General features: G+C 37.7%; 5 protein-coding genes across 6 annotated transcripts; 3 read left to right on the top strand and 2 right to left on the bottom strand.

The window, feature by feature from the left end:
• Window positions 1-527: 527 nt before the first annotated feature.
• On the bottom strand, window positions 528-8,259 carry MED15 (mediator complex subunit 15). The gene is made up of 12 exons (XM_046610972.2): window positions 8,026-8,259; window positions 7,813-7,900; window positions 7,636-7,687; window positions 7,275-7,469; window positions 2,796-3,070; window positions 2,517-2,699; window positions 2,315-2,430; window positions 2,165-2,247; window positions 1,859-2,020; window positions 1,391-1,676; window positions 1,141-1,243; window positions 528-1,065 (listed from the first exon to the last, which is right to left on the bottom strand). The coding sequence occupies exons 1-12, from the start codon at window positions 8,085-8,087 to the stop codon at window positions 733-735; spliced, it is 1,938 nt and encodes a 645-aa protein (XP_046466928.1). The 5' UTR covers window positions 8,088-8,259; the 3' UTR covers window positions 528-732.
• A 185-nt stretch (window positions 8,260-8,444) lies between these two features.
• On the top strand, window positions 8,445-11,069 carry Cdc6 (Cell division cycle 6). Its single transcript, XM_046610973.2, has 4 exons — window positions 8,445-9,024; window positions 9,099-10,019; window positions 10,136-10,353; window positions 10,423-11,069. The coding sequence occupies exons 1-4, from the start codon at window positions 8,709-8,711 to the stop codon at window positions 10,654-10,656; spliced, it is 1,689 nt and encodes a 562-aa protein (XP_046466929.1). The 5' UTR covers window positions 8,445-8,708; the 3' UTR covers window positions 10,657-11,069.
• A 270-nt stretch (window positions 11,070-11,339) lies between these two features.
• Fis1 (fission 1 protein) lies at window positions 11,340-13,746 on the top strand. The gene is made up of 4 exons (XM_046611698.2): window positions 11,340-11,458; window positions 12,348-12,557; window positions 12,823-12,928; window positions 13,022-13,746. The coding sequence occupies exons 1-4, from the start codon at window positions 11,414-11,416 to the stop codon at window positions 13,111-13,113; spliced, it is 453 nt and encodes a 150-aa protein (XP_046467654.1). The 5' UTR covers window positions 11,340-11,413; the 3' UTR covers window positions 13,114-13,746.
• A 1,891-nt stretch (window positions 13,747-15,637) lies between these two features.
• LOC124212189 (growth hormone-inducible transmembrane protein) lies at window positions 15,638-18,274 on the top strand. 2 transcript variants are annotated; one of them, XM_046612032.2, is made up of 5 exons: window positions 15,638-15,798; window positions 16,136-16,360; window positions 16,822-16,933; window positions 17,198-17,818; window positions 17,948-18,274. In XM_046612032.2, exons 2-5 carry the CDS (start codon window positions 16,159-16,161, stop codon window positions 18,030-18,032), a joined length of 1,020 nt encoding a protein of 339 aa, XP_046467988.1. In that variant the 5' UTR covers window positions 15,638-15,798; window positions 16,136-16,158; the 3' UTR covers window positions 18,033-18,274. The 2 variants fall into 2 exon arrangements, with proteins under 2 accessions (XP_046467988.1, XP_046467989.1); XM_046612033.2 differs by lacking the exon at window positions 15,638-15,798 and adding an exon at window positions 15,837-15,906.
• Window positions 17,992-23,362, bottom strand: LOC124212182 (TBC1 domain family member 25). Its single transcript, XM_046612022.1, has 9 exons — window positions 22,872-23,362; window positions 22,690-22,784; window positions 22,255-22,364; window positions 22,080-22,175; window positions 21,810-21,972; window positions 20,789-21,440; window positions 20,230-20,611; window positions 19,391-20,101; window positions 17,992-19,280 (listed from the first exon to the last, which is right to left on the bottom strand). Exons 1-9 carry the CDS (start codon window positions 22,891-22,893, stop codon window positions 18,866-18,868), a joined length of 2,646 nt encoding a protein of 881 aa, XP_046467978.1. The 5' UTR covers window positions 22,894-23,362; the 3' UTR covers window positions 17,992-18,865.
• Between the last annotated feature and the right edge of the window lie 807 nt (window positions 23,363-24,169).

A 24,169-nucleotide genomic window follows, 5' to 3' on the forward strand; every position in this document is an offset into this window, starting at 1 on the left:
ACTTGTATTAGACCCGATATTTGGAAATGTGTGTTCAATTTTTTCTGTTCGTATTGCAAATACATTACTTACTACACGACTATTTGTACTCTGTGTGCACCATTTACAATACAGACACTTGCGTATGACCGTGACACGTTTATTAACCGAGTTTTTTTAATCATGTTTGTATACCGTTTTTAGTAGACCTAATTTATACCATATGAATTTAAAGAATATATAACAATTAGGTGGCTGGCAGAAAAATATAGATGTCAACAAAATACTAGAGAAAAATCTTGGAGCTACGTTGGGTACTTAAATGCACACTTTGTAATACATAAGTACAAAACGTCAGGTACGGCGCCATCTGTTAAAAATTATTCGAATTGAATTAACCTGCAAAACTGTTTTGTCTCGTCTGCTTACTAGTATTTAGAGCAGATTTATAGATATTTTACTTAAGGAAATTGCCAAAGAATAATTGAGATGTTTTACCATTGATCGATGGTTTATTGTTAATTGTTGTCATATGTATAACGAAAATATAAACATTATGGAAAATTGTATTTACAAAACCATGATTGAGTTTGAACAGGAACTGATGTATAATATTATCTTACTTTTTCAGGCTGATTGAATTATATATATGAACTGTTTCACTTACAATGTAAATCTCATATTAAATAGAATGGAAAGGATAATTAAGATTTCTACGATTACTGAGTATTCTCACCGACATATTCAACTCAATTAAAGCCCCATAAGCACCGTTGCAGCCGATACAGGGGTCTGCGTTGGAGCACTGGCCTGCCGTACACTCATTTCCCAAGTATCTAATAGTTGTGAGACGGAGAATCGTCGGGGAAGTTTCGATATGCGAGCATTGAGCGCTTTCTGGACGGCGCATAAAAAAGTCGTAGCGTTGTACTCGTGAGGTGCCATTACGCAACGAGGTGCTGTCAAAGGATAGTCGGCTGGAACTGTTACAGACACTGGCGGAACGCAGGGGAGGTGCCGATCGTCAAGCCAACAGACAAGCTGTATACATTTCGAGCCATTTTGCTGAGCAGCATCTAGGCTGACCTGTTCAGTCATGAAATAACAATTGTCATCAAGACTATTTAAAATATCCATCAAAATTTTAGGAATCAGTTTTACCTTGAAACGCTGGTCCAGGCGAGCTATTTCGCCTTGCAAAACGTCTGGTATGTCACTCGTCGGTTCCTCCACTTTCTGTTTTTTCAGCGGGGGAGGTAGTCCTCTGTTGAACAGAAATAATATCATATTTGTTAAAATTTGCGGCGCTGTGATAATGATTGATTCATCATTCGCCAAAAATCGTTTTATAACATCTATCAATAAATTGGGAATATTTTTTGCTCAAAAAGCGAACGAAAAAACTACTCACTTTATTTCTGGGCCAAACAAAGCCTCTAAACAGGGACCGAATGTTCGTTGCAATGTGTGATTGGCTACTGGACTTTGGAGATGGTTGTTTACAGCGTCTAAGAGAGGACTGAAGAAGTGATGTTCTTTTAGAGTTGTCACTGGGGGTCCGACACTTCCATCCCCTCTCTTGAAGTCCAACTTTTCAAGTACAACTTCACACTTCAGTAGAGTATCCAACGGCATGCGTTTACTGGGGTTTGACAATATCTCCAAGAGCTTTTTCATCTTACTCAGCTTGTCCACATCTGAAATCATATCCCTAGACTTTTGAATATTGTGTCATAAGTTTTTCATTCAAACTTAAATTGATAATTAGAACTGCATCAGACCAAAGATGGATCGGTAATTAAATGAGATGCACATGAAAAGGTGCATAAAAAGTAGTCATTACATTCCGTGGACCATGTACAATACAACATGAACTCACTTCCTTCATTTCCCATTCTTGCTATCATCCTTCTGAGAGGCTCTATGTATTTACTGAGTTGCCGAACTTTGTCTCTGTATGCTTGGTCCTCTTGCAAAGGACTCGGAGTAGCTCCCATCCCAGCTGGAGTATTCAGCGAGCTGCTTGGGGAAGGCGCCATACCTTCGAAAATGTACGAAAATAACTTATTAATTACTTTAGCGAGTCCTTGAAATGATCAAATTTAGCGCAGGATTGTTTTCGTAATTAAAACGTGGATATCAATTAGATTCACTACAAGGTTTGAAATTTCTAATTTATACCTACCTACAGATCGTTGAGGTCCGGCCATCATAGCATGCTGTGGACTCGGTGATGGTACCAATGCAGGTGAAGCGACCATTTGATTACTGTGAAGCGAAATTTTTATTAGACCATCATATCTTTCTTATGTATAGTTCATTAGTTCTTAAGTACCTTGAAGGTGCCAGTCCAGCAGGGCTAGGAGCAGATGGAGACGGACTTTGTCTCAAAAACTGATTCGGAGCCGTGTTTCGAGGCCCAGGAAAACCCAAATTCATCATTTCAGTAGGCTGTGAATACAAGCAGCACGATTTTCGTTACGAATTGAATTGTCGCAGTGCATTGTTCTACACAGTAGAGTTTCATCTTAACTTACTTTACGCTGCATGTGTCCCATTTGCTGAGGCATTTGTGCAGGACCCATTTGCCCCGGACCTATCTGATTTATTTGTGATGGCATTTGATTCATTTGCTGTGGAATTCCTCCTTGCATTCCGGGACCGAGAGGTCCACCCATTTGGTTACCCATTTGCCCCGACATTTGTCCCTGCATCTGACCCTTAGGAGATAAATTAAATAAATAGTGATTCACCACTCAGTAACAAAAGACACCTTGCATACATCTATTATACAGATATCAAATGCTTCCACGAACCTGTATGTTTGGCTGCATTTGTCCGGGACCCATTTGGCTTTGCACAATCTGATTCATTTGACCTGGACCCATTTGATTCATTTGTTGTGGCATGTTTCCCTGATTTATCTGGTTCATTTGGGCCTGCATTGGCCCTCCCTGCATTCCTTGCATCGGTCCCATGTGGCCCATCGGTCCACCGGCTTGTCCAGGTATCATTCCCATCCCTGCCATTTTATTTTGCATCCCCGTCATGCTCATTGCTTGACCAGGCCGCTGATTCAGACTCTGCAGCACTGTTGATGGTCAGAAAGGTTTTGGTAACTTAGGTTTCGTGTACGCTGCATTTATCTGAATTAATATTTACCCGTGAATGGCTAACTGCAGTACACAGTTCAACAGTGCCAAGACTGAAAACCATTAACCAGCATCACTTTATTTCAATACATCAAATTAGAATTATTAAGCCATTGATTTTCCCATAGCCAGGTCAGAATATCGCTCTCAGTTAATAACAGAAGTAAGCTCCGGAAATTGTCAGAAATCGAAATACTAATAATATATTCACACGAGTTTCATCAATTCAAAATAAATAAATTAGTACTTGTTTCAGTTGGTTAATACAATTGTATAAATATAACGAATAATATATATAATATAAATTTTCTTTCAAAAATAAAGACAGTTCTTAAAAGTGAGGAAATCTTTGGACTAAATAAGTGATAGATATCTAACAGAAATCTCTTAGTAGGATTAGAAAGAAAAAAAAGCCGAAGACTACTGGTTCAATCATTCCAGGTGCTAGTATTGGCTCAAATCATTGAAATCATAACGATCCCCAACCAATTCTCTTTCCATAATTCTGCTGAAGACTTCCTCCAATGTGGATGAGTTAATCAAGCCCAGTCTTCTATGGATAATTTGATCATTCTCATACTGGTCATCGTCTCGCAGGTTTGAAAAGTAATGAAACGTGAAGTCAACAGCGATGATCGAAGTATGTACATTAAAAGTAAATGAGAGCAAAAGCGAATCTCTTATACTTGTCTGTAGAATACCTGGTGGCCATGCGTTATCTCTCATTTCGATTTCCATTTTTGTCATTTTTTCATTTAACTGAATTACTATATCTAAATAATCATTTTCGACCTTGGCAATAAATAGGTGGAAGTAGTGTTGTTTACGAAAAAAGCTCAGCGCGTCCTCGCGAATCTTTACAACACTGGTTAACACCTTTTTACTCAATGGATTATGAAACACCTCTAGCGGTCGATGGAATTTTATCGAAGGTGGTATTTGGCATCGACCAAGACTAAATAGCCATTTCCTGAGAATTGGAACGTAGGTGATAATTAATCTTAGTGTAAAGTGTTTTAATATCCGTCCGTCCATTTCCAGGTGGCATTTAAATCTAACTATTTCCTCGGTGAAACGTACCGACATTCCTGTAAACCTTTCTACCTTTTCTTTAAGAGTGGTGTCAGCATGTATTTTTTTTATCCATCTATGATGTGTAATCAACTCTGCATCTCTAAAATCCAATAATTTATATAAGTTTTGTCTCGATGGTGATTCTCGAAGACTTCGAGCTGCACTCGAATTTTCCGAATCGTAACACGGGTCACTTTCAATGGTACTTGCATATTGTGCATAGTACAAGTTTGTATTCCGCTGCATTGTTTCTTTTTCTCTTGCACTCTGTTTTGTTTACACTTTACGAAAAAATGATCAGTGAGAAAATGTCAATATGGAAAAAAATTTTCCCTAGTAATTGGGGGTGAATCTAGAATTGGATTTCTTCTCTACGTAAAAGTCCAACAAATGGAATTCAGTATATTATCAATTTTTGCGCAGTTCCTTTCAACAACTTTTTGTCCTACCGGTTACTTGCATATGCATACACATATGTATGGCACGCCGCAAAACCACGGTCTTCGCAAAACTTTGTATGTCGGTAAGGTAGTTGCAAGTACTTACCAAATTACACCAACAGATGTCACTAGCAAAAGCTGATAATTTCAAAGTAGTTTCAGATATTACAAATTATTGAAAACTGGAAAATCACAGAAAAATAGTCATTCTTATCGAACTCATACATTTTTTTGCATGGAATCGTAACGCATTAATCTGAACATTGGGTAAAATAGATAATTAGTTTTTACATTTCATTAAAGGGATAGCAAACTACATCCATGCAAGAGCGATGCCTTCTACCTGTTCAGAAATACAATAGTCGTCAAATTTATTGTATTGCGATTTCCAATGACCTTTAAAAGAATTGGATAATCTATTTTGGGAGTTCGTAAATAGAAATTACAACAGATCAACCAAAAACGTCTCACTGATTTAATTTTGTAAGAGAGTAAAACCAAAGAAAAAACACGAATACCACTACTACCTGATCTGATCGTTTTCCTTTTTCACAAAAAAATACATTATCGTTTCTACCCAACTCAAGCACAACAGATGTTCGAGGCTAAATCGAAAATAAATAACATTCAATGATGCAAATGTTTGCCTACTGAGAGTGAACTCCCCAGTTTTTGGTTACTAAAGTGCAACTTTGATTATCGTCTCAGTATAGTATCAAGAGGTGATAATGCAATTTAAAATCACATGTCTGTAACTGAAAAATAGGAATTTAGCTTCAGTATTCGAGAACCAAATATTGTTCTTTTTATTGAGTGTGCATTGAACAAACTACTTTCCATCAATTCTGTGAATTCTATTTCGAATTTTAAAACATGAAATTAAAATATCAGTATTTAATAATGTCCATGAAAATATTGGACAACTTTGAATTATCTGTCTCAAACACGTTTAACAAATACGAAAACAAAAATGTCAAACAGGAGACAGCTAAAAATACCATTTTAGAAAATAAATTACAATCAAGAAACCTTAAATTAATCCAAACAAATCAACAGTATTCACAGTACGAGAAACAGAGAAACAATTTACACAACTACAGTGATAAAAAATAAAAAGTATGTGGCTGTAAATGAGAGGAAAGCGCCGTAAAAGTATAGACATAAGTCAGGTTACATCGAATAAAAAAAAAATTAAGAAAATTAAAAAAAATAAATCCAAAAATGAAATAAAATAAAAGAAATAAATATAACTGCATAGTTAAAAAATCAATTTAAAGTCATGAATAAATAGAAAATACATGAGATGACAAGGAAAACCAAGGTGAGACTGCACGCCGTCGCGCATCCTCAGCAGCTAACAGGTGATTAAAAAAACTCTGTTCGTAGCCCTTCAAAGAACTGGAATTTCTCAACTCGGTTAGAATGCATTCCGGCAACTTATTATTTTTTCTTGCATATAGTGCAAGTGAAAGGAGTTTCTGTGAGTGTGTGAAGTCACAGCTATTTGTTTTGCTTACAACTGTCAAACGCATCTGTGACTGTGAATTTTTTAATATTTTGAACTGATAAGTCTAAGATATGATTTTAAATAAACGACAAGGTCCACAATTTCTGTTGGGAATATGAAGCTTTACGAATACAATGAAAATTCTCCTATGGCACTCATGAAGACATGGATTGCAGAATAATCTATTGTTTGTGGTCATTCAAATAGATAAATTTAAGAAATCTATTACAAGAATACAAAATATACTAGATGACTTTTCAGATTTGGAAAATCAAAAGAATTTATTAACAATTATCATGTTAATAATGTTCCATGTTTGTAAGAATTGCTGTTCGATACCTCAATTATTCAACATCGGAAGTTCATTTACACCTTTCAAAATGGCAGTCAACTGATCCATGCTCGTTATCGTTATAAATTGCGTAAGCAGCATAATTTTATTGTCCACATACATTTTGACATGCATATTCGCCAAAACAAGAATTGTTTTTCTGATACTGAAGTCGACTTCCACCTATTGTGACTAAAAAAAAGTTTCATGTCCTGTGGTATAACCCCAATTTGTTGAACGTAAAATAGTTTCATGCAGTTGAACTCATATGTTTGTAAAATTAAATTCTGATTTCCCTTTCTCGGTTTCTTGGCTCATATCTGAAAAATTGATCGTTTACAATTACGTGAGCACGTTTCAAACTAAAACTACCGCTGGCTTCTTCACTATTTTGGCTATAGGAATGCTTCAATATGCAATAGTACTGAGCAGTTTTACAAGAGAAGTAAATAAACGTGTACTGCAATTCAAATCAAAACATGGAAGAAAAAATATGAAAAAACAATGTGCTCACACTTTTTCCCAAAAAGAATATGACATAGCTAAAATGTGTATTTTGCAAGCAGCAAATCCAGTGTTACTCTGTTTGGCAGAGTCAGCCTTGATCATACACGCAACCAAACTGGTCACATTTTATGTATAGAGTTCAATCTTCTCAGTATAATCTTGCGTTATACACAAATAAACATGCTGACAAGTCTTTCCAAATAAGAATGCTACTGCGAAATGGTATTCAGTCCTTTTTATCCCTCTCCATACATAAAACTCAATTAATATAATTTCATACTAACAGTTTGTTGCCGTATTAGGTGGAGGCTGCTGTACCATCCCTTGTTGTCCGGGACCGGGTCCTCCCATCCCTAGCATCTGGTTATTTCCTGTACCTTGGCGAGCCAAGGTTTGCAGAGCTCCAATTGGATCTGGCATGCCTTGACCCCCGGCATTCCCAGTTCCAGGTGCCATACCACCGCTAGTTTTTTTGGTATCTGAAAATGGGTGTTTGTGATTATGTGGTTGACGATATGTGAAATTTGTTACAAATGGTTGTGAAATTTACGGACTAGTAAAATACACTGCCAAGTTAGTGTTGTAACCGAGTGTGGAAGATAATGCTAACAATTATGATATTGATATTCATTTGATAAAGCTTACTCATTTCTCTGACGTGGAGTATCAGTCTGGCCACAAAACCCAAGTAGTCCTCCTTGAAATTAAAAGTCAATGAGTTTTGGTGAAAAGATGTAGAGAAGGATGATAAGTAGTTCAAGTATTTTCAGTTAGTTTCGAACGTAATATAAAAATTTCAATAAAATATGTGAGAAATATAACCTTTGTTTTCGCTTTTTGGAAAACGTGATTTTCCATTTCTACGCTGTTTTTTGAAGTCGGCATCCCGGATCTAAGAATCGCTTCATCGCTAAAATGGTACAAACGAAAACGAACAAATTTAATAATCGAGCAGAATGATGCGTGGCTACTGCAAAAATCTTTTCCGCCTTTGACAGGATGTGTCATAGCGGTAATAATACGGGATAAACTCACATTTTCGCTACAACACTCTGCCTAAATGCTGGCGTACGCCAAGAGCTTTCATCAGCTGCCATACTGGCCCTACTGAATTAACTTATCAAAAGTTTGTACGAATATTTAATTAATTAGCAATTACACGCCGCGATTCAGGCTCTCAATCACGCTTTCAATGCCGTCTAACCACCCACACAACACCCTACAATAAGACGGACTTTGATAAGATGCTTCTTCCACCAACCAGTGCTGCCAATTGGTTATAATTGGTGAAGCGACTGAAACTATCGTTCCACTGTTGGTCACTCTGGTATTTAGCGTCGTACGGGTGGAATGCGGAATAGAACCAGCCAATAAACGTCAAGTTCCTACTGCGTATGCGTGACCTGTTGCGTTACAAGGCAATTCCCGCGTTTTCGAAGTAATTTACCCGCGAAACAGCTGACGCAGTATGCATGCCAGCGACTAGCGAGTGCCGAGTATTCGAGAAAGCAGTTGTCATTGACGCCTGATAGCAGTTAGTAAATTCGCACGGTTATATCGTGTTGCTAATGAACACTCGTAATATCAACTTATGATAAATCAAACGTGTTACATCAAATTCGTCACAAATATTAAAGTGCAGTGAAAGTGAACGGACGATAATTATTGTATAGTTAGTAGTGTTCATATTGCAAGCAAGACGAGTGCGTGTAGACAAAATGTCTACTATACAAGCAACTATACCCTTTAATATTAGGAAAAAAAGCTCGAAAACTACGTCGTTTTATGGCATTAAAGAGAAAGCTGTGACTGAGGACTTCAGTAATGCGGCGTTAAGACAAATTCCCGAATTAAAATACACCCCTAGGGTTAAAAAAATCGTAACCTTAACAAGCAGCGACTCAGACTCGGATGCTGACGTAGAAAATTCCGCCATAACAAAACGATCGGTAAAATATTCGAGAAAGCGAAATACAACCGACAAAGTCTCGACCCCAAAGAAAAATAATACAGATGGGAAATCTGACCATTCATGTATGTCTTTTCGTAGCTCAAAATTATAGAGAACATCTTGACATATGCTTATCAATAACTGTGTTTTATTCTAGGTGGAAATGGTGCCACTCCTCCCAAACAGAAAAAAATTGAGGAATCATTCTCTCCGTCGACACCGTCCAGTATGCTAGGTCTTCTGGATTTAGAATGTGTCGTAGAAGATGTGGAAAAAACCCAAGCAAAAAGGCTTCTTAAATCTTCCAAGTTTCAAAGTGCCCGTAAAGCTCTACACAGTTCAGTATCAGCGAATTTACCTGGGAGGGAAAAAGAGCTGACAGAATTGCGAGAGTTTATATCTCATCGCTTAAAGAACTTTAGTTCCGGTTCTCTCTATGTCTCTGGACCTCCAGGGACAGGGAAAACTGCTTCTCTGTCCAAGATTATGCTTGAGCCAGAGTTCAAGGCGGCGTTCAAAGTGATTTATATTAATTGTACGGCGATAAAGTCAGCTGGTGCTATTTACGCCAAAATCGTTGAAGATCTGGGTCTGAATCTTGCGAAAACTGAGAAGGCGAACAGGTCAACACTTGAAAAGTATCTGAAGTCAAAGCATCAAATGCTCCTACTTGTTCTCGATGAAATAGATCAGCTGACCACCAGGAGTCAGTCGGTTCTCTACACAATTTTTGAATGGCCCTCTAAAGAGGGATCCAAACTTGTTCTAGTCGGAATAGCAAACGCTCTGGACCTTACTGACAGAATTCTTCCCAGGCTACAGGCAAGGTGTGAACTCAGGCCAAAATTGATGCATTTCGCACCTTATTCTAAACAGCAGATAGTCAATATCATCACGGAAAGACTCGAGGAGGCAAATGTATCTGATGTTCTCAATAAAGTAGCTGTGCAAATGTTGGCTGCTAAGGTTGCAGCTATTTCTGGGGACATTAGGAAGGCTTTGGATATCAGCCGTAGAGTCATAGAGATTGCAGAAGCTCAGAGAGTCGCTCAGGTTTTACAGCCCTGTAACGACAATGGTGAGCAATTTGGAGATTGGAAAATTCGTCGATTTTCAATTTAAAAATTACAATCTTAAACTAATTCTTTTGTCGTGTTACCATTGATATGGGATGAGTTAATTTTCGGATTAAAGGTAGTAACATTGCGGGAAGTCCACGAAAACAACAGGAGATACCTCAAGAGAAATCAGTTGGTTTAAAGGAAGTTGTCATGGTTCTGAACAGCGTTTATGGAGGTGCCCAGAACATCAACAATGAAGAGAGTATATTTCCCTTGCAGCAGAAGCTGCTACTGTGTTCGCTGATGCTAATTCTTAATAAGGGCAAGAACAAGGATCTGACGATTGGAATGGTAATTGAACTCGTGGATGGTGATAATAAACTGCGAGAAAATTGAATCAATTTTTTTTCCTATTTGCAGCTGCACGAGGTGTACAAAAAAGTTTGCAAGAAACGAAATATACACATAGTCGACATGTCCGAGTTCGTTAGTTTGTGCTCCCTTGTCGAAACTCGAGGTGTATTAAGAATAGTGGGTAAAAAGGAACCCAGATTATCGAAGGTACATCTACTGTGGGACCAGGAAGAACTTGGAGGAGCATTGCAGGATAAAACTATGATGTCAGAAATTTTAAATGACGCATCTTGTCTGTAGAACGGCTCCAAGATTGTCTATTAGCAGCATCAACGGATAAGACTAGAGTGCCTTTCGTTTTTATTAGAAACAATTTTTAATTAACGTTACGTTTGATTGTAAATTATTTTTTGCGCTACTCGGATTGTTCACGTCTTTTTGAAGTGCACGCGATAATGTTTTGGAAGATTTTTCAATCAATCTTATTTATTATCGATTATTTTATCATACTTCGAAAGCGGCTTATTCACTTATCATAATTGCACAAGTCAACCGAAACAATATTGACGCGCTCTTCGAGTAACATTTTTTCACCCCGTACTGACCGAATAATAATTGTTATTGTACCTAATGAATTAGCCTAATTGCTTAGCAATCATCAATTCCATATTTTGTATGAATGTAGTATCGTGGATTAATAAAGTATTGTATTTATATACGAAGAAGAAATTTTCTTGATGCAATCGCATTCAGTATGCCCTTATTTACTGGTCCATTGATCGAAAGCAAACTCCAACAAAATTCTCAAAAGTTTGAAACGAAAATTTTTTCAACGATTCGTCCCTTGAAACGGAATGGTCGGTAAGGTAAAGTTATCGATAGGAACGTAAGATGTATTTAAATTGTTCGCGCTTGTAACGCTTGGCAGTATCAACGCCGATTGGTGCATGGCGACAAGGAAAAGAAGAGAGGGAACTGAGGTATCCATCAGCGTAGTCGGTAGGTATTACCAGTGTTAGCAGTTTTTGACGGTGGTGCCTAACGTGACATCGGAAACATGGAAGACGTACTGGACGAGGTGGTTTCTTCTGAAGATTTAAAGGTCGGTTGACATTTTTTTAATTCAATATTAATTATCACGGTTACGATAATATTCCATGGCATGTGTCGCGGGTGAATTTGACAGAAATTCGAAGCGTATTTTGATTTCTACGAATCGCCGTCTCTACTCCGGGATCGCAGCTAGGCGAGGTTAATAGTCTGAACTGAATAATGGGAGATCCTAAAGATCATTTCTAACATCCGCGACATACGAACAGTTGGATTCTCTCAGTTCTCCGAATCGTTATCTTTTTATAACAGCTGCTACTCCAGCGATACATTTGTACTTCCTAACAAATCGTGCTGCGTATTCACGACAAAGTCGTACCACCATAACCTTTAAAGTATCGATTCACGCACGACATTGAGCAAATTTAATCTTAATTTCCAGTTCCGTTACCGTAGGACCAAATTCGTTATTAACGCGGCATCCGTTTCTTCAAACAAAATACAAATGTATCTATTCAACGGCATGTCACGCAACTCACCGATACGTAATCATTTCAAAATAACGTGACTCACCTCTAAAGAATAAGAGAAAAAAAAAAAAACATAAAAAATGCTAGAGAGAACCTGAAAAATGGGAGTTACTTGTTTATCATTTTTGGTTCTCCAAACTGAATTGACTTTGTAAATTAAACTTTATGATTATTTCTTATGTTGCAGCTTTTTATTACTCCGACATTTTTCCATTTCGAACCTACACATTTCACGACTTCATTTTATCATTTTCAGCACTTTTTCTTTGTCTATATCTGAATCTTGATAGCGAGTAACCAACTCACTAAACATCATGATAGTTACTTGGCTGTAATAGATAATACTATGGTGTATAATATGTTTAATCGTTGTGCAATAAATGTATGTTTGATTACTCTGATTATTTACAGAAATTCGAAAGAGTTTATCACGAACAGCTGCACGCTTCAAATGTTACCCAAAATGCGCAGTTTGAATATGCATGGTGTTTGGTCAGAAGCAAGTACTCGGCAGATATTCGAAAAGGAATTATCTTGCTTGAAGATTTGTTCAACAAAGAAGGAGAGGCGCTAAAACGTGACTGCATATACTACCTAGCGATTGGAAATGCTAGAATAAAAGTATTTATTATTGAATTGAATATTAATATCATTAAACGATGGAATTTATCTTTGTATCTTTGAATAGGGAATAACTAAACCTTTTGCAAATCTCATTGTTTGTCAAGATAACTTTGTAACAGTTTTTACTTTCTTAATATTCTTTGATATAATTTGATTGCTCAAATTAAATTCATAGCCAGTTACCTTTCACGTAGGAGTCTGAAATATCAAAACTCGTGCATTTGAGCTTCAATAACACATCTGTATATCATTTTCTATTAAGGAATACACCAAAGCTTTGTCATATGTGAGAGCGTTTCTGCAAATTGAACCAGGCAACCAGCAGGTCCAGCATTTAGAAACGACAATAAAAAAGAAAATGGAAAAGGGTAAGACTATAAATTTTTTAATATAATATGTTGAAAATATTTATGTAAAAATAATTGTTACCTACAATTTTTTTTTCTCGTTTTTTACCAAAGAGGGACTTGTTGGCATGGCAGTAGCTGGAGGAGTAATAATTGGACTTGCAAGTATTTTGGGATTAGGAATTGCAATGGCAAAGAAGGGTTAATGAACACTGTCAGAGTCTGTGCATCATCGACAATGTTTAATGGCAAACGATGTACAGCAGATAGCGTGATAACTTTTGAGTAAAAAATTACACTGATACACATATAGTGATGATCTTTGCGTAATACGAATTAAAAATAAATGTATTTTCTTTCCATCATTTCGTTTCGATTTTCAATTTAGGTGAAATAAAAATCGCCTTCCATGTTTTTATACTTATATATTTAAACTGATTTTTAGTAGTGTAATTTGAAAAATCAATTTCTTAAAAAATGTTACCGCATCACGAATTACAGTTCGTATTATTCAAAAATAGGCGGTTAACGTCACAATAATTCCGTAGTAGTTATGGATGCTTGTTTTGGATACATTCCAAAATCTTTAGCAATGCATTATCCTCTTATTGTATAGCTTCCTTGACTTTATTTAAATGTTACATTAAAAAAAAATCTTGTCTCAATTTGTACGCGTAAATTAATATATAAATCGACTATTCGTACTATAGTAGATATATTTATGCTATTTTTAGGCTGTGTATATAAGAATGAAGTTACAGTGTGAAATGATCATATCTATGTTATTTACGGAACCCTAAATAAAATCTGTGTTTCATTCAGTTACCAACACAGACAAAGGCGTTTCTTTCTTCTCTGCATTTCCTGTACACCAGTAATTACCGCATCATTACTTCAATAACCCATTTCTCTTTCCGTACTCATTTCTGATATTTTACAAAAAGTTCGGTAGTATTATAATGAAAATAAATTTCTTACCTCTGAAAATGACATCGAAAGCGTTCAAATTACGCGCGCCGGTGTCTTAACACAAACTATGCGAGCTATTGTTTTCCGTTCTTCAGTCACTAGTTTTTCGAAATATATCGCGCATTGGTCACAGGGAGTTCGTGCGGGGTTTCGAATAAACAGGCAAGCTTGTTACCTTGTAAGAAGTTCCGTTCCTCTCAGATTGCCGGCTGATAAAATTTGAAAATACCGCAAAGATTTGCATGCAACACACAAAGTGGGTGAGTTCCGGTTTCGATGATTGACAATTGACGATCAGTCGGTCGTCGCCGCGTTGTTCTAACGACGACCGTTGAGAAGTTTGAATCCTTTCGCAGCGTCACTATCTGTTCGCGTATCAAATAAATTATACAGAAATTCTACCTGTAAAGGTATACAAGGTGAATCGTTCAAAATACGAAAAACTCTAAAAGTTGTGAAACTATATACGATAACGTGCGGTGCGAGCAGCGCCGATTTCATCTCTGTTCTTCATTTGTTAACCGGTAGGCACATCGCCATTGTCGGTGAACTCGAGCTTACATGTCGTTCAGTGATATTTCGGGAATATGGTGATTAATAATCTGGATTCATTATTTCCTGAACGTATCTGGTTTCTATTAGTGAATTTCCAATCCTTTTTCAAGAAGAAAGAGCTAGTTAACTCAGTGTTTGTAAGTGAACTTCCCAATTTTTGTTGGTGATTGAAAGCTTTCTTATGTTCTTTTAGATTTTTGTGACCCGCGAGTGAAACGTATGTACGTAATATGACTAGTAAGCTCGCGATTTGCTATGTGTAATATTTTTTTCGTCAAAGAATTTTTAATGTAGAATCAAAATAGCTTTACCTAGTTGCCATAGTGAGTGAGTGTGGAACCAGATCTATGCAGCCTCAGATTCTTGGCATTTTCGATGCACACAAGACACGTACGAAACACGAGATTAACAATAAGCAAATCTGGAACTATTCGAAGCCTGAAATCGGTGAGTCTTATGCTTGTAAATTCTACGCTTTCTTTTCACAGCATCCTGAAATAATTTTCTGTGTCGTTCCTTCTTTTTTATATTTGTTACTCTGCAGTACTTTTGTAGACAAAATATTTGGCAACAGCTAAGAACCAAATTTGTGCAAGCACTGCACTTACCGTGGTGAGGGGTTTTATTGTTACTGCTCACTGGAATAGTAGAAAGAACGTAGTTATTCTATGGAATCCAAATATTTACTCTGAATAAGAAAATAAGAAAGAGCTGCGCAGAAGAATCTTTATAAGGAGATTGTCATTGATTCCGAAAACTCTAGTAAATCCCAGAACGTATTTGTATTGCGTATTGGAATGAAAATCCCAAAACGAACATGTTCGTACAAATGTTGGAATTTAGTCAAGCAAAATTGAAAAGCAAAGTTAAATGTAAGCGTAGTTGCTTGATTAAATATTATGGTCAGGATTTTAACATCGCGTCAAATAGCAAAAATATAAATGATTTTCTTCTACTGATTGTGAGATTGAAAACTTAGAACACCGAAGTAGGAAAGGTTGAAAAATAAACCACCCGACTCATGTATGTTGCTTGAATTTGTTTCCTACAATGAAACAATTATAGGAAAGCGTCATCCAGAATTTTCGAGTATCAATACGTATATGAATATGTTTATGCGTATACGATTTGTCCGACTTACGCTACGACCATTCGTTGCGCATGTCACGTGTTGGACGCATATAAAATAATGCGGCGCCACCTGACTTACACTCGCTTTTTACACTTTGAGGAGTATCGAGCTACTCTCAGCTCTAGTTTAAGAAAAACGCAATAGTTCGGTGTCGGCTACGACTTTGGTGTCAACGTTTACGCAGTTTACTTTGATTTTATCCAGAGGAGAAACAATTACACTGTTATTGCGTCATGTGAGTACATATATTATTTATTTGACTGTTGCGTCAGAATCTATCAGGTTATCATCATTACGGAAGTTTTTCTCGATCTTACACGTCGTCGATTAATATTACGCAGCGGTTAGTTCACCGATTTTATTGTTATTCAAATATCTCACACGAAAGTATCAATTTATTGTACCTATGCATACATAAAATTTTGATCCTTGTTCACGATATTTTTTTGTGTTTTTTTTTTTCATCGGAGTTTTCGCTCACTCACAGAACTTCAATTTTCTTAATCTAACCTCTCAGACATTTTATCTTGGCTGTAAATTATTTGTAATAAATTACTTATCGTCGCTTTTAGAAATTTAAGCAAACCTTTGCAAGATGATGCTGGCACGAGTTTGTCGAGCTTCACTCTCCCCCAATGTTAGTAGTCTACTCAAAACACCGCCAGTTTCAAAATCCTTCATACCAAAGGTTGAAACTGTACGACTTTTGGCCAGCGATGGACGCAGTAGTTTTACTCGCTCTGCTCGGAAAAGGATGACCATTGTTGAAAGGGCTATGGCGCCTGCCGGTGAAGGTGGTACGTTTCGTATCTTTAATAATCTTCTACCATATCGCGACTTGCAACTATTGCACATTTGGAGATCCAGGGTACGTCAGGTAATTATTAACTTACCGATGATAGCTTATCCCAGCATTACTGTTAAAAGTGGTTTAGCTGTGTATAAGATTTTCTGTATGCTGTTTTCAAAATGTGACAGATTTGTTGGTTCTAATGAAAATATTAAGATAAGCTGGTTTTATGGAGGATCGTTGTTATGCGTTTAAAAATTAAGGGAATTCCAGTAGAACTTTGCTAATAAGTTTGAAACTTGAGGAAGTTACTTTCACATTGTAACTCTTGCTTAACATCAGAATCATTTCAGTTGTTTTAGATTATTTTCTTAGTTCTAAATGCTGAGTTCTTAGCGATCAGTAGTTGTCCAAGGAATCAGTTTGATTATTCAACTCAATTGCAATATTTTTATACCCTTCTTTCAGCTTACAGTGTAGGTAAAGGAGCCCTTGCTGGATTTTCTGCCGTTGCTTTGGGTGGACTCTGTTATTATGGACTGGGTCTTTCCAAAGCTACCGGTGCCATCGATCACGCTGTGTAAGCATCAAGTATAGAATACGATCAAAGCTTACAGTATTAAGGGCATAGACAATGAGGAAGTTGTCTCAAAAGTGTGAAATAACTCAAACCTTACTAGTCATCATCACCTTTGATGATTAACATCAAATTCTTTGAATTGTTTAATTTGTTAGGAGTAGATTAGAGTCCGATGTATACATTCAATTATTTTCCTTGTCTCGAACAAGGGTTTGTTTTGTCATCAAATTTGTCGTCCAACAGTTATAATCTAAAATTTCTCAGGTATTGGCCAGAGCATGTGAAGGAAAGAATCCGAGCAACTTATATGTACTTTGGAGGTTCGATTTTGGTAACAGCAGCGAGCGCAGCTATGTGTCTCAGGTCACCGGCAATGATGAATCTCGTAATGAGACAAGGATGGCTAGCTCTTGGCGCTACTATGGTTGCAATGATTGGCTCAGGCATGGTTGCACAGAGTATTCCTTACAGCCCGGGTTTTGGAGCTAAACAAATCGCGTGGATTGTCCACACTGGAATAATGGGAGCAGTTGTGGCACCAATGTGCCTTCTCGGAGGACCATTGGTGGCCAGAGCTGCCCTGTACACAGCTGGAGTAGTCGGCGGCCTTTCAACAGTCGCAGTATGCGCACCAAGCGATAAATTCTTGTATATGGGGGGACCTCTGGCTATCGGTTTGGGGGTTGTTTTCGTCAGTTCGTTGGGAACCATGTTCTTACCTCCTACCACTGCTTTTGGGGCCGGCTTACATTCAATGGCACTTTACGGAGGTCTTATACTTTTCTCTGGATTTTTACTCTATGATACGCAGAGAATTATTAAGCGCGCCGAAACCCATCCCGCAGTACCATATGCCAATGTGAGGCCTTACGATCCGATCAACAAGTAAGTTGAGTTTTTTTTTTTTTTTGTGTGGGTTCACCGATTGTATTCATATTTTCTTCTGGAACTTACAGTTAAAACTGAAAAAATCGCGCTGCATACTAGAGAACTCTTACTTTATTCTATTTTCAGTGCAATTTCGATCTACTTGGATACAGTCAACATTTTTATCCGAATTTTATCAATCTTGGCTGGCGGAGGTAACAGGAAGAAATAAATTATGGAAGGTTGTGCGAGGGAAATCTACACGTGATATATTGAATTCTTTTGTATGGTTTGCAACGAAAGTTGGAATGATGAGATGAGCGTAGTTTATTAACATGTACATCTGGAAGAATCATCAGTTGAGAACATATTATTTATGCTAGCTGTAATAATAGTATAATATAAAATAAATCATAAAATTTGAAGTTGTTCTATATAACTTGAAAAATATACGGACTGATTTATTGCCAATAACGTTGACTTGTTTTATAACTTGCGGCCATAAACTGACAAAAACCCGTTTTTTTTTAAATTTCTTTATTTTATAGCAGAGAAAATTAAGTTCAAAAAGTATATACATTATAGACATTGGATATCGTAAGGTATTCTCGAATAAAACTAAATGCACTTTATTGTCTGTTGGTAAGCACATTTTTCCTTTTTTTTTTTTTCCAAGATAAAGTGAGAACATCTCTATTTCTCAATATTTTACAAACTTAATGTAAAATTTTATCCCTAGCGACAAGCTAGCAGTAATATGTATTTTTAAATAATTAAAATTACTTACATTGATTATGTAATTGGCATGAATACATAAGTTTTTCAAAATACGATAAATACATGATTAAATCTGAATTGATGGGATTTGCTTTATACATAGATTGAAAGTTTTCGACTTAAATCGGGCAGCAAAAACTTGAATTGGTGATTCGTGGAATAATTACATTATTCGCAATGTAAAAAAAAAAAATAAATACAAAGGAAATTAAGTACGTGCGTAGGAACATTCAATAAGTAATGATTCTGGTGTTGATAGCAAGTTTGAAAGTTCAATTAGTTTTGCGTTTAAACGTTGACGTAGTCTTGTCGACCGGCTGCGGAATGTCTCCTCAAATAACCGGCGAACAATTGCCTTGCTTGATTCAGTACCCTTCCAACGTTATGCCGTCTCACCATCTTGTCAAAATGCATAGCCATTTCATTGTAATCCATTTGATTACGCATCACAAAGTCACGGTGCTGGAGTAGCAAAGTTATGCACAGGAACATGAGGAATGGATTTCCACCTCCAAATTCGTTGGGCGGTGGAAGAGGGCTGTTGCCCATTTGGTCCTCACTTGTTCCTGCAGGTATTAAGTTTGTTAGCTCTGTTGCCTCTTCGCAGGGCTCTTGAATTGGCTGTGGTGCAACTTCTAATGCTGTTGTATTGTCATTTTGTCTCCAGCTATCTGTACCTTCACTGTCTGAAGCAGACTCTGATCTAAAGGATGAACAAAACAGATGTACAACCTATGTTGGACTTGCGTATTTGAGAAAAGGTGGTGGTGACAAGACCTAGAAACAATCTTGCAAAGATCTTTAAATAATTACCTTGTAGTACGTTTCAAAAGCCTAATTGGTGTGACTGATTTCACGCCATTTTGGTCTTCAAGAATTTCTCCGTCGTATTCAAGATCCGCCTGCTCATCCGGAGTGGTCGGATGATGCCGTTGTTGTAAAGTGTGTAGGGGATTTTCCCAAACAAATACGTCAGTGGCCGGACTACACCTGGCTACTTCAGTTTCAGTTTCGCTTTCAACTATTTCACTTTCCCTCTTGGAAACAACACAGTCGCATTGCTGTTCACTTGGAGGTGAGGGACCAAAGACTTGCCGATCTAGGGATTCTAATTCCAGTCTCAATTCTCTGGTCATGGAAGTGGTCATTGGAAAAAAATCTGTCGAATCATCAGGCGAGCTCGTTTCATCTCTTACGACCCTGACGACTCCACTTTCGCTTGATACTCTCCGTAACTCTCTCTCGTCACTGGGAGTAACCTTACTCTTGTTTAAAGTTGTGAAGTTTAAAAATTCGTTGAGATTTTTCACAACTCTTGCGCATTTTTTCTCAGCTTCACCTTGATCATTCTTTTCTTTGTTCACTAAGGACAGTCTCTCTCTTAACTCAAACAAATTATTTCGCCTAGTTTTATTTGGCAAGCAGTCCATACTCATATACTTCTCACTGGATACATTCTTTCGGTTTTTAACAGATGTCAAATCGTTTTCTGGCTCTGAAAACGCTTCGTAAGGCGATACGGATCTGTAATAAACAATGTGGTTTTAGACCGAATGTTAAAACTTACAATATTTACAACAACGAATTAATAAAAAATTTGATATGTTTGTTTTCTTCCAAACTAATGAACTCAAATCAGCAATTTGCTTTACCTCTTCGATTCGCCATTTTCACTGGTCGTTTCTAACGAAGGTTCATCCGCACTCAAATTTCTTCTTTTTCCACTAGCTATACTAGCTGATGAGCTTTGTCGCCTAATAGCGCAGACTTTGGTGTAGGCATTCTCCCTTATTTGTTTGACATTTGGACTCGGCGGCGGAGATGCTGGCGGGAACGATACTTCGGCTAGCGAAAGTTCGCCGTTTGGAGGTGAAGCTGGTAAAGCAGCCCAGAGAACTTCCAGCATTCTCAGGGCATCTTCTAAAGCGAATTCTCGTTTCATTTCCAGTAGCAACCAGCGATAACAAAAGAGCAAGTCGTCCGCCTGGTGCAACTTCAAATAGGCGTAAAAGTCTGGGTCATAGTGTTGTAGGCCTGGGGTGAATAATTGTAATTTGTAATTATTTTACAGTTTGAACTTGAATAAAACTATTCCGAGCGATGAAAAGTGAAATTCGGTTATTGTCAATGGATTAAGTTCTTGATGCTTTTACTCTGTTAATCGCTCTACAGTTACCAGTAATTTGTAATAACTTTTCATGTTTGATATACCTTCGGCCAAATGCGCGAATTTCGTTGTCATAGCTATTCCATCAAGCATAAAGTTGTCCTTCAATCTCCGCATCAAAGCACAGAGGCATATGTAAGCCTGTGCCTCGTCCCTCATAGTGACAAGTAAAGGTGAAGCTAGATCGCTCATTCCTTGGCAGTAGCTCACAGTGGGATGATTTAGTGCGTAAGTTGTTAAGATATTGAACAAGCTCGCGGTATTCTGGTTATCGTCGGACCCACCGTAGAACTTGTGATGTCTGTCGGTCCGTAGAACGTCCTTCCTGACCATCCCAGTGACGTACCCTAAATCTCCGACGTTCAGACCCTTTTGTACCAAACCCCTCCACCGTTCTCTCAAGTTCTGATATTCCTGGGCCTTTCTTTTCATATAGTCCATCCGCTCTCGCCCAGACATTCCTTCAGGATACACATTCAGTATGTGTTTCCAAACTACTTTTCTCAGGCTCGGCTCTATACCTCCGAAATATATCACTGCCCGCAACTCTTTCGATCTGGTCACTTGTCCTATTGGATCTAGAAAGCGTCGAAACTCAGCATCGGTCAGAGGGGGTCGGGACGGCTGGATTGTCTGATGAGAATCGTCTCCCAAATTTCCGAGAGCCCTTTGTACCATGTTCAATGTTCTCTCCATCTGGAAGTGACATTAACTACACTGAAAATATTGTTTTCTTTACTTTGCCTTTTTAATCTGTTCGGAATTCAGTACGCTTGGTAGAATTATAAATTTTTATAAGGGGATAAAGTTTTATGTCCTAAATAGTTTTTTCTCTGCGTGATACTAACGAGGTATCCAATACATTTTTTTTTATCGATGTCCTCGACAGTCATGAATCTGATAATAGTAAAGCGTATCCAAATGTGATATATGACAATCAGGCTGTTTTTGTATCAGAATACATCATTCCTTATATCTTTTTTAGTTGAGTTGTTTTCTAAACAATACTCCAATAACTGTAACTTCTGGTACCATTTCAAGCCTTGTCATGAAAAAAGTCCTTGCCTTGTTCATGATGAGACCAGGCAACTTGGGTGTTCGATAAGGAAATCCTGTGTCATGTCTGGCAGTAACTTCTTGAGCATTTTGTTCCCAATCACATTCGCAGTCTCCGGTTTCCCCGAATGGTTTTAGATTAACTTGAAGATATAGATAAGGTTCGGACGCACTGAAAGCAATAAAAATATAGATAATAATTTAACATGCACATTACCAGTTTGCTAATTATTTGTTGTCACCGACGTGGATACACAGATAATTATTTTAATTTTTTACCTTATAAACGCAGCGTCTAAATCCCAGTCGGATAATAAAAATAGATAAGTTTCTGAGCCATAATCATCTATAGCTCGGTAGGACACGGTGAACTCGCTGGAACAAAATTTAAAAGTATATCAAAGATTTGAAGGGACTGAAATTTCCTCCTCCAATTATTGTTTCATCTTATTACCCTTTTATGTCGAAAGCCTTTATTAAAATGCTTTGCAGCACTTCGATCGATGTTATTTGCGGATCTACGCTGAATTTTCTGTACTCCGGCTGATGTCTTGCCTCGCATTTCTATGAACAATTGTTTGCAGTTTAGCGTTAAGACATTCGTTTTAAGAAATTGTTTTTAGCAACCAATACAGTCCTTATCGAATGAAGAAACTGATCCAAGCGATTAGCAATTTTTCAATCTATTGCCATAAATTGTCAATTCAAACAAAGAGCCGTATAGTTGTTAATATTAATAAAAAGAAAAGCTAAGAAAACAATCATATGTCAGTTGAATGGCCTTGAAGGTCAAGAGAATCAGGACGTGTTCTCTTTCCTCTTGAAACAAGTAAATCCATTCAACAAACAAAGAGAACAGAATTCGTACTCGGTAAACGAACTTAGATACCTTGACTTTGACTCGAACGGCCTCCCTGGGACATCCGAATACTCCTGACATCGTAGCGTTTTTCCGGTGCTCGATGGAACTTTGACAAGGAATTACTACGAAGATTGGGAAGTAACATAGAACTGGGTCATGACTGAGCGGGAAAGGACTGGTTAGAAAATTTCAAAGACGATACGTTGTACCTGTGGCAAGACGGCTGTGCATCGGACACAATTCCTATGGCCTTCTCGAAAAGCTACACCTTAAATGAGGTCGCGTTTGATATCATTGTTCAGTTTTAAGTCTGGGCATGGAAAGCGTGAATTAGGCGAGGTGCGAGCGCTGATGATCGGTCTTATTGCGAGGGCCGACTATTGCTGCTCCAAAGGGTAGTTTGACGGTTGTATTCATTTTATTCGGCCGATGCGCAGAGCGGTACGAATGCGAAAGGATTATTCGTCGTTTAAATCTTATCTCATGTGCACTTATTTTTCCCCCTGATCAGTCGGCTATGCCCCTAAGGTGCGGGCTAAAAGATGTACTTTTTACATTCAAAGCGACAGATTATCACGGGCGGGACCCGAAGTCTGCCGCTTCACCAGAATCTGACAGAACGGACTTCACACTCAACAAACTATCGATTTCAGACCATTTCAGACGTACGGCAGACACACGTTTGCCACCGATGGCCGCCAATGGGCGCCGCCATTGCGCTACGTTCTGTTATCCGCAACTTTGTACGCGTATTTCTCTCCTAAACTACCATTTCAAGATATCATTTAAATCCCAAATATCTGCTACAAGCCTTGCAGGTCCAATTTCTCTTCGTAAATGATTTCATTTGATGGGAAAAACGGAGACCGAATCAACGCCATTTACACGTATTTGAATTTCCCGCGTATTCAAACTCTGAATGAGGTCGGCAAATCCTTGTCGGAGCGTGGCGCCATCTAGTATTGTTTAATGACACGGTTTCGATTCGTTCACCGAATATCACCGGCGGTAACACGGAGCTTTTTTTTAAGCGCTAGTCGGAATATAAATCATATTGCGGGATGATTTTTAGCGTTTAGTGTTAGTTTATTGTTTCGTGAGTTCCTTAGTATCGGAAAATTGACCTGAAATCATAATTACGAAGAGAAATAAGAATGGGGGTAAGGTTCAATGATGCGAAAGGTGATTATATATTCCTTACAAATTACTTACGCTTATTTTCTATCTGAGGTCTATGCGTCAACTATGCGGAACCAGATTTTTATTATTAGAAATAAGATCCTGCAAGTAACTTTTACCGTATGAATGGAATCTTTTTCGATTCATGACATCAATAATGGAATGAGCCGCTGAGCGTGCAGTTTCTGTAAAAGATAACCGCACCACGAAAAACGTGATTTCAAAAAAATGAAAAAAAAAGAACATTTTACTACAACAATTATTTTTGGCTGCGATCGAATTGTTTTGGGTTCAGAAACGCGTGTTGGACAGCAATAAAACCGGGAAT

Source organism: Neodiprion pinetum, chromosome 2 (genome assembly GCF_021155775.2).
Source record: "Neodiprion pinetum isolate iyNeoPine1 chromosome 2, iyNeoPine1.2, whole genome shotgun sequence".
In the NCBI taxonomy this organism is placed as follows: domain Eukaryota; kingdom Metazoa; phylum Arthropoda; class Insecta; order Hymenoptera; family Diprionidae; genus Neodiprion; species Neodiprion pinetum.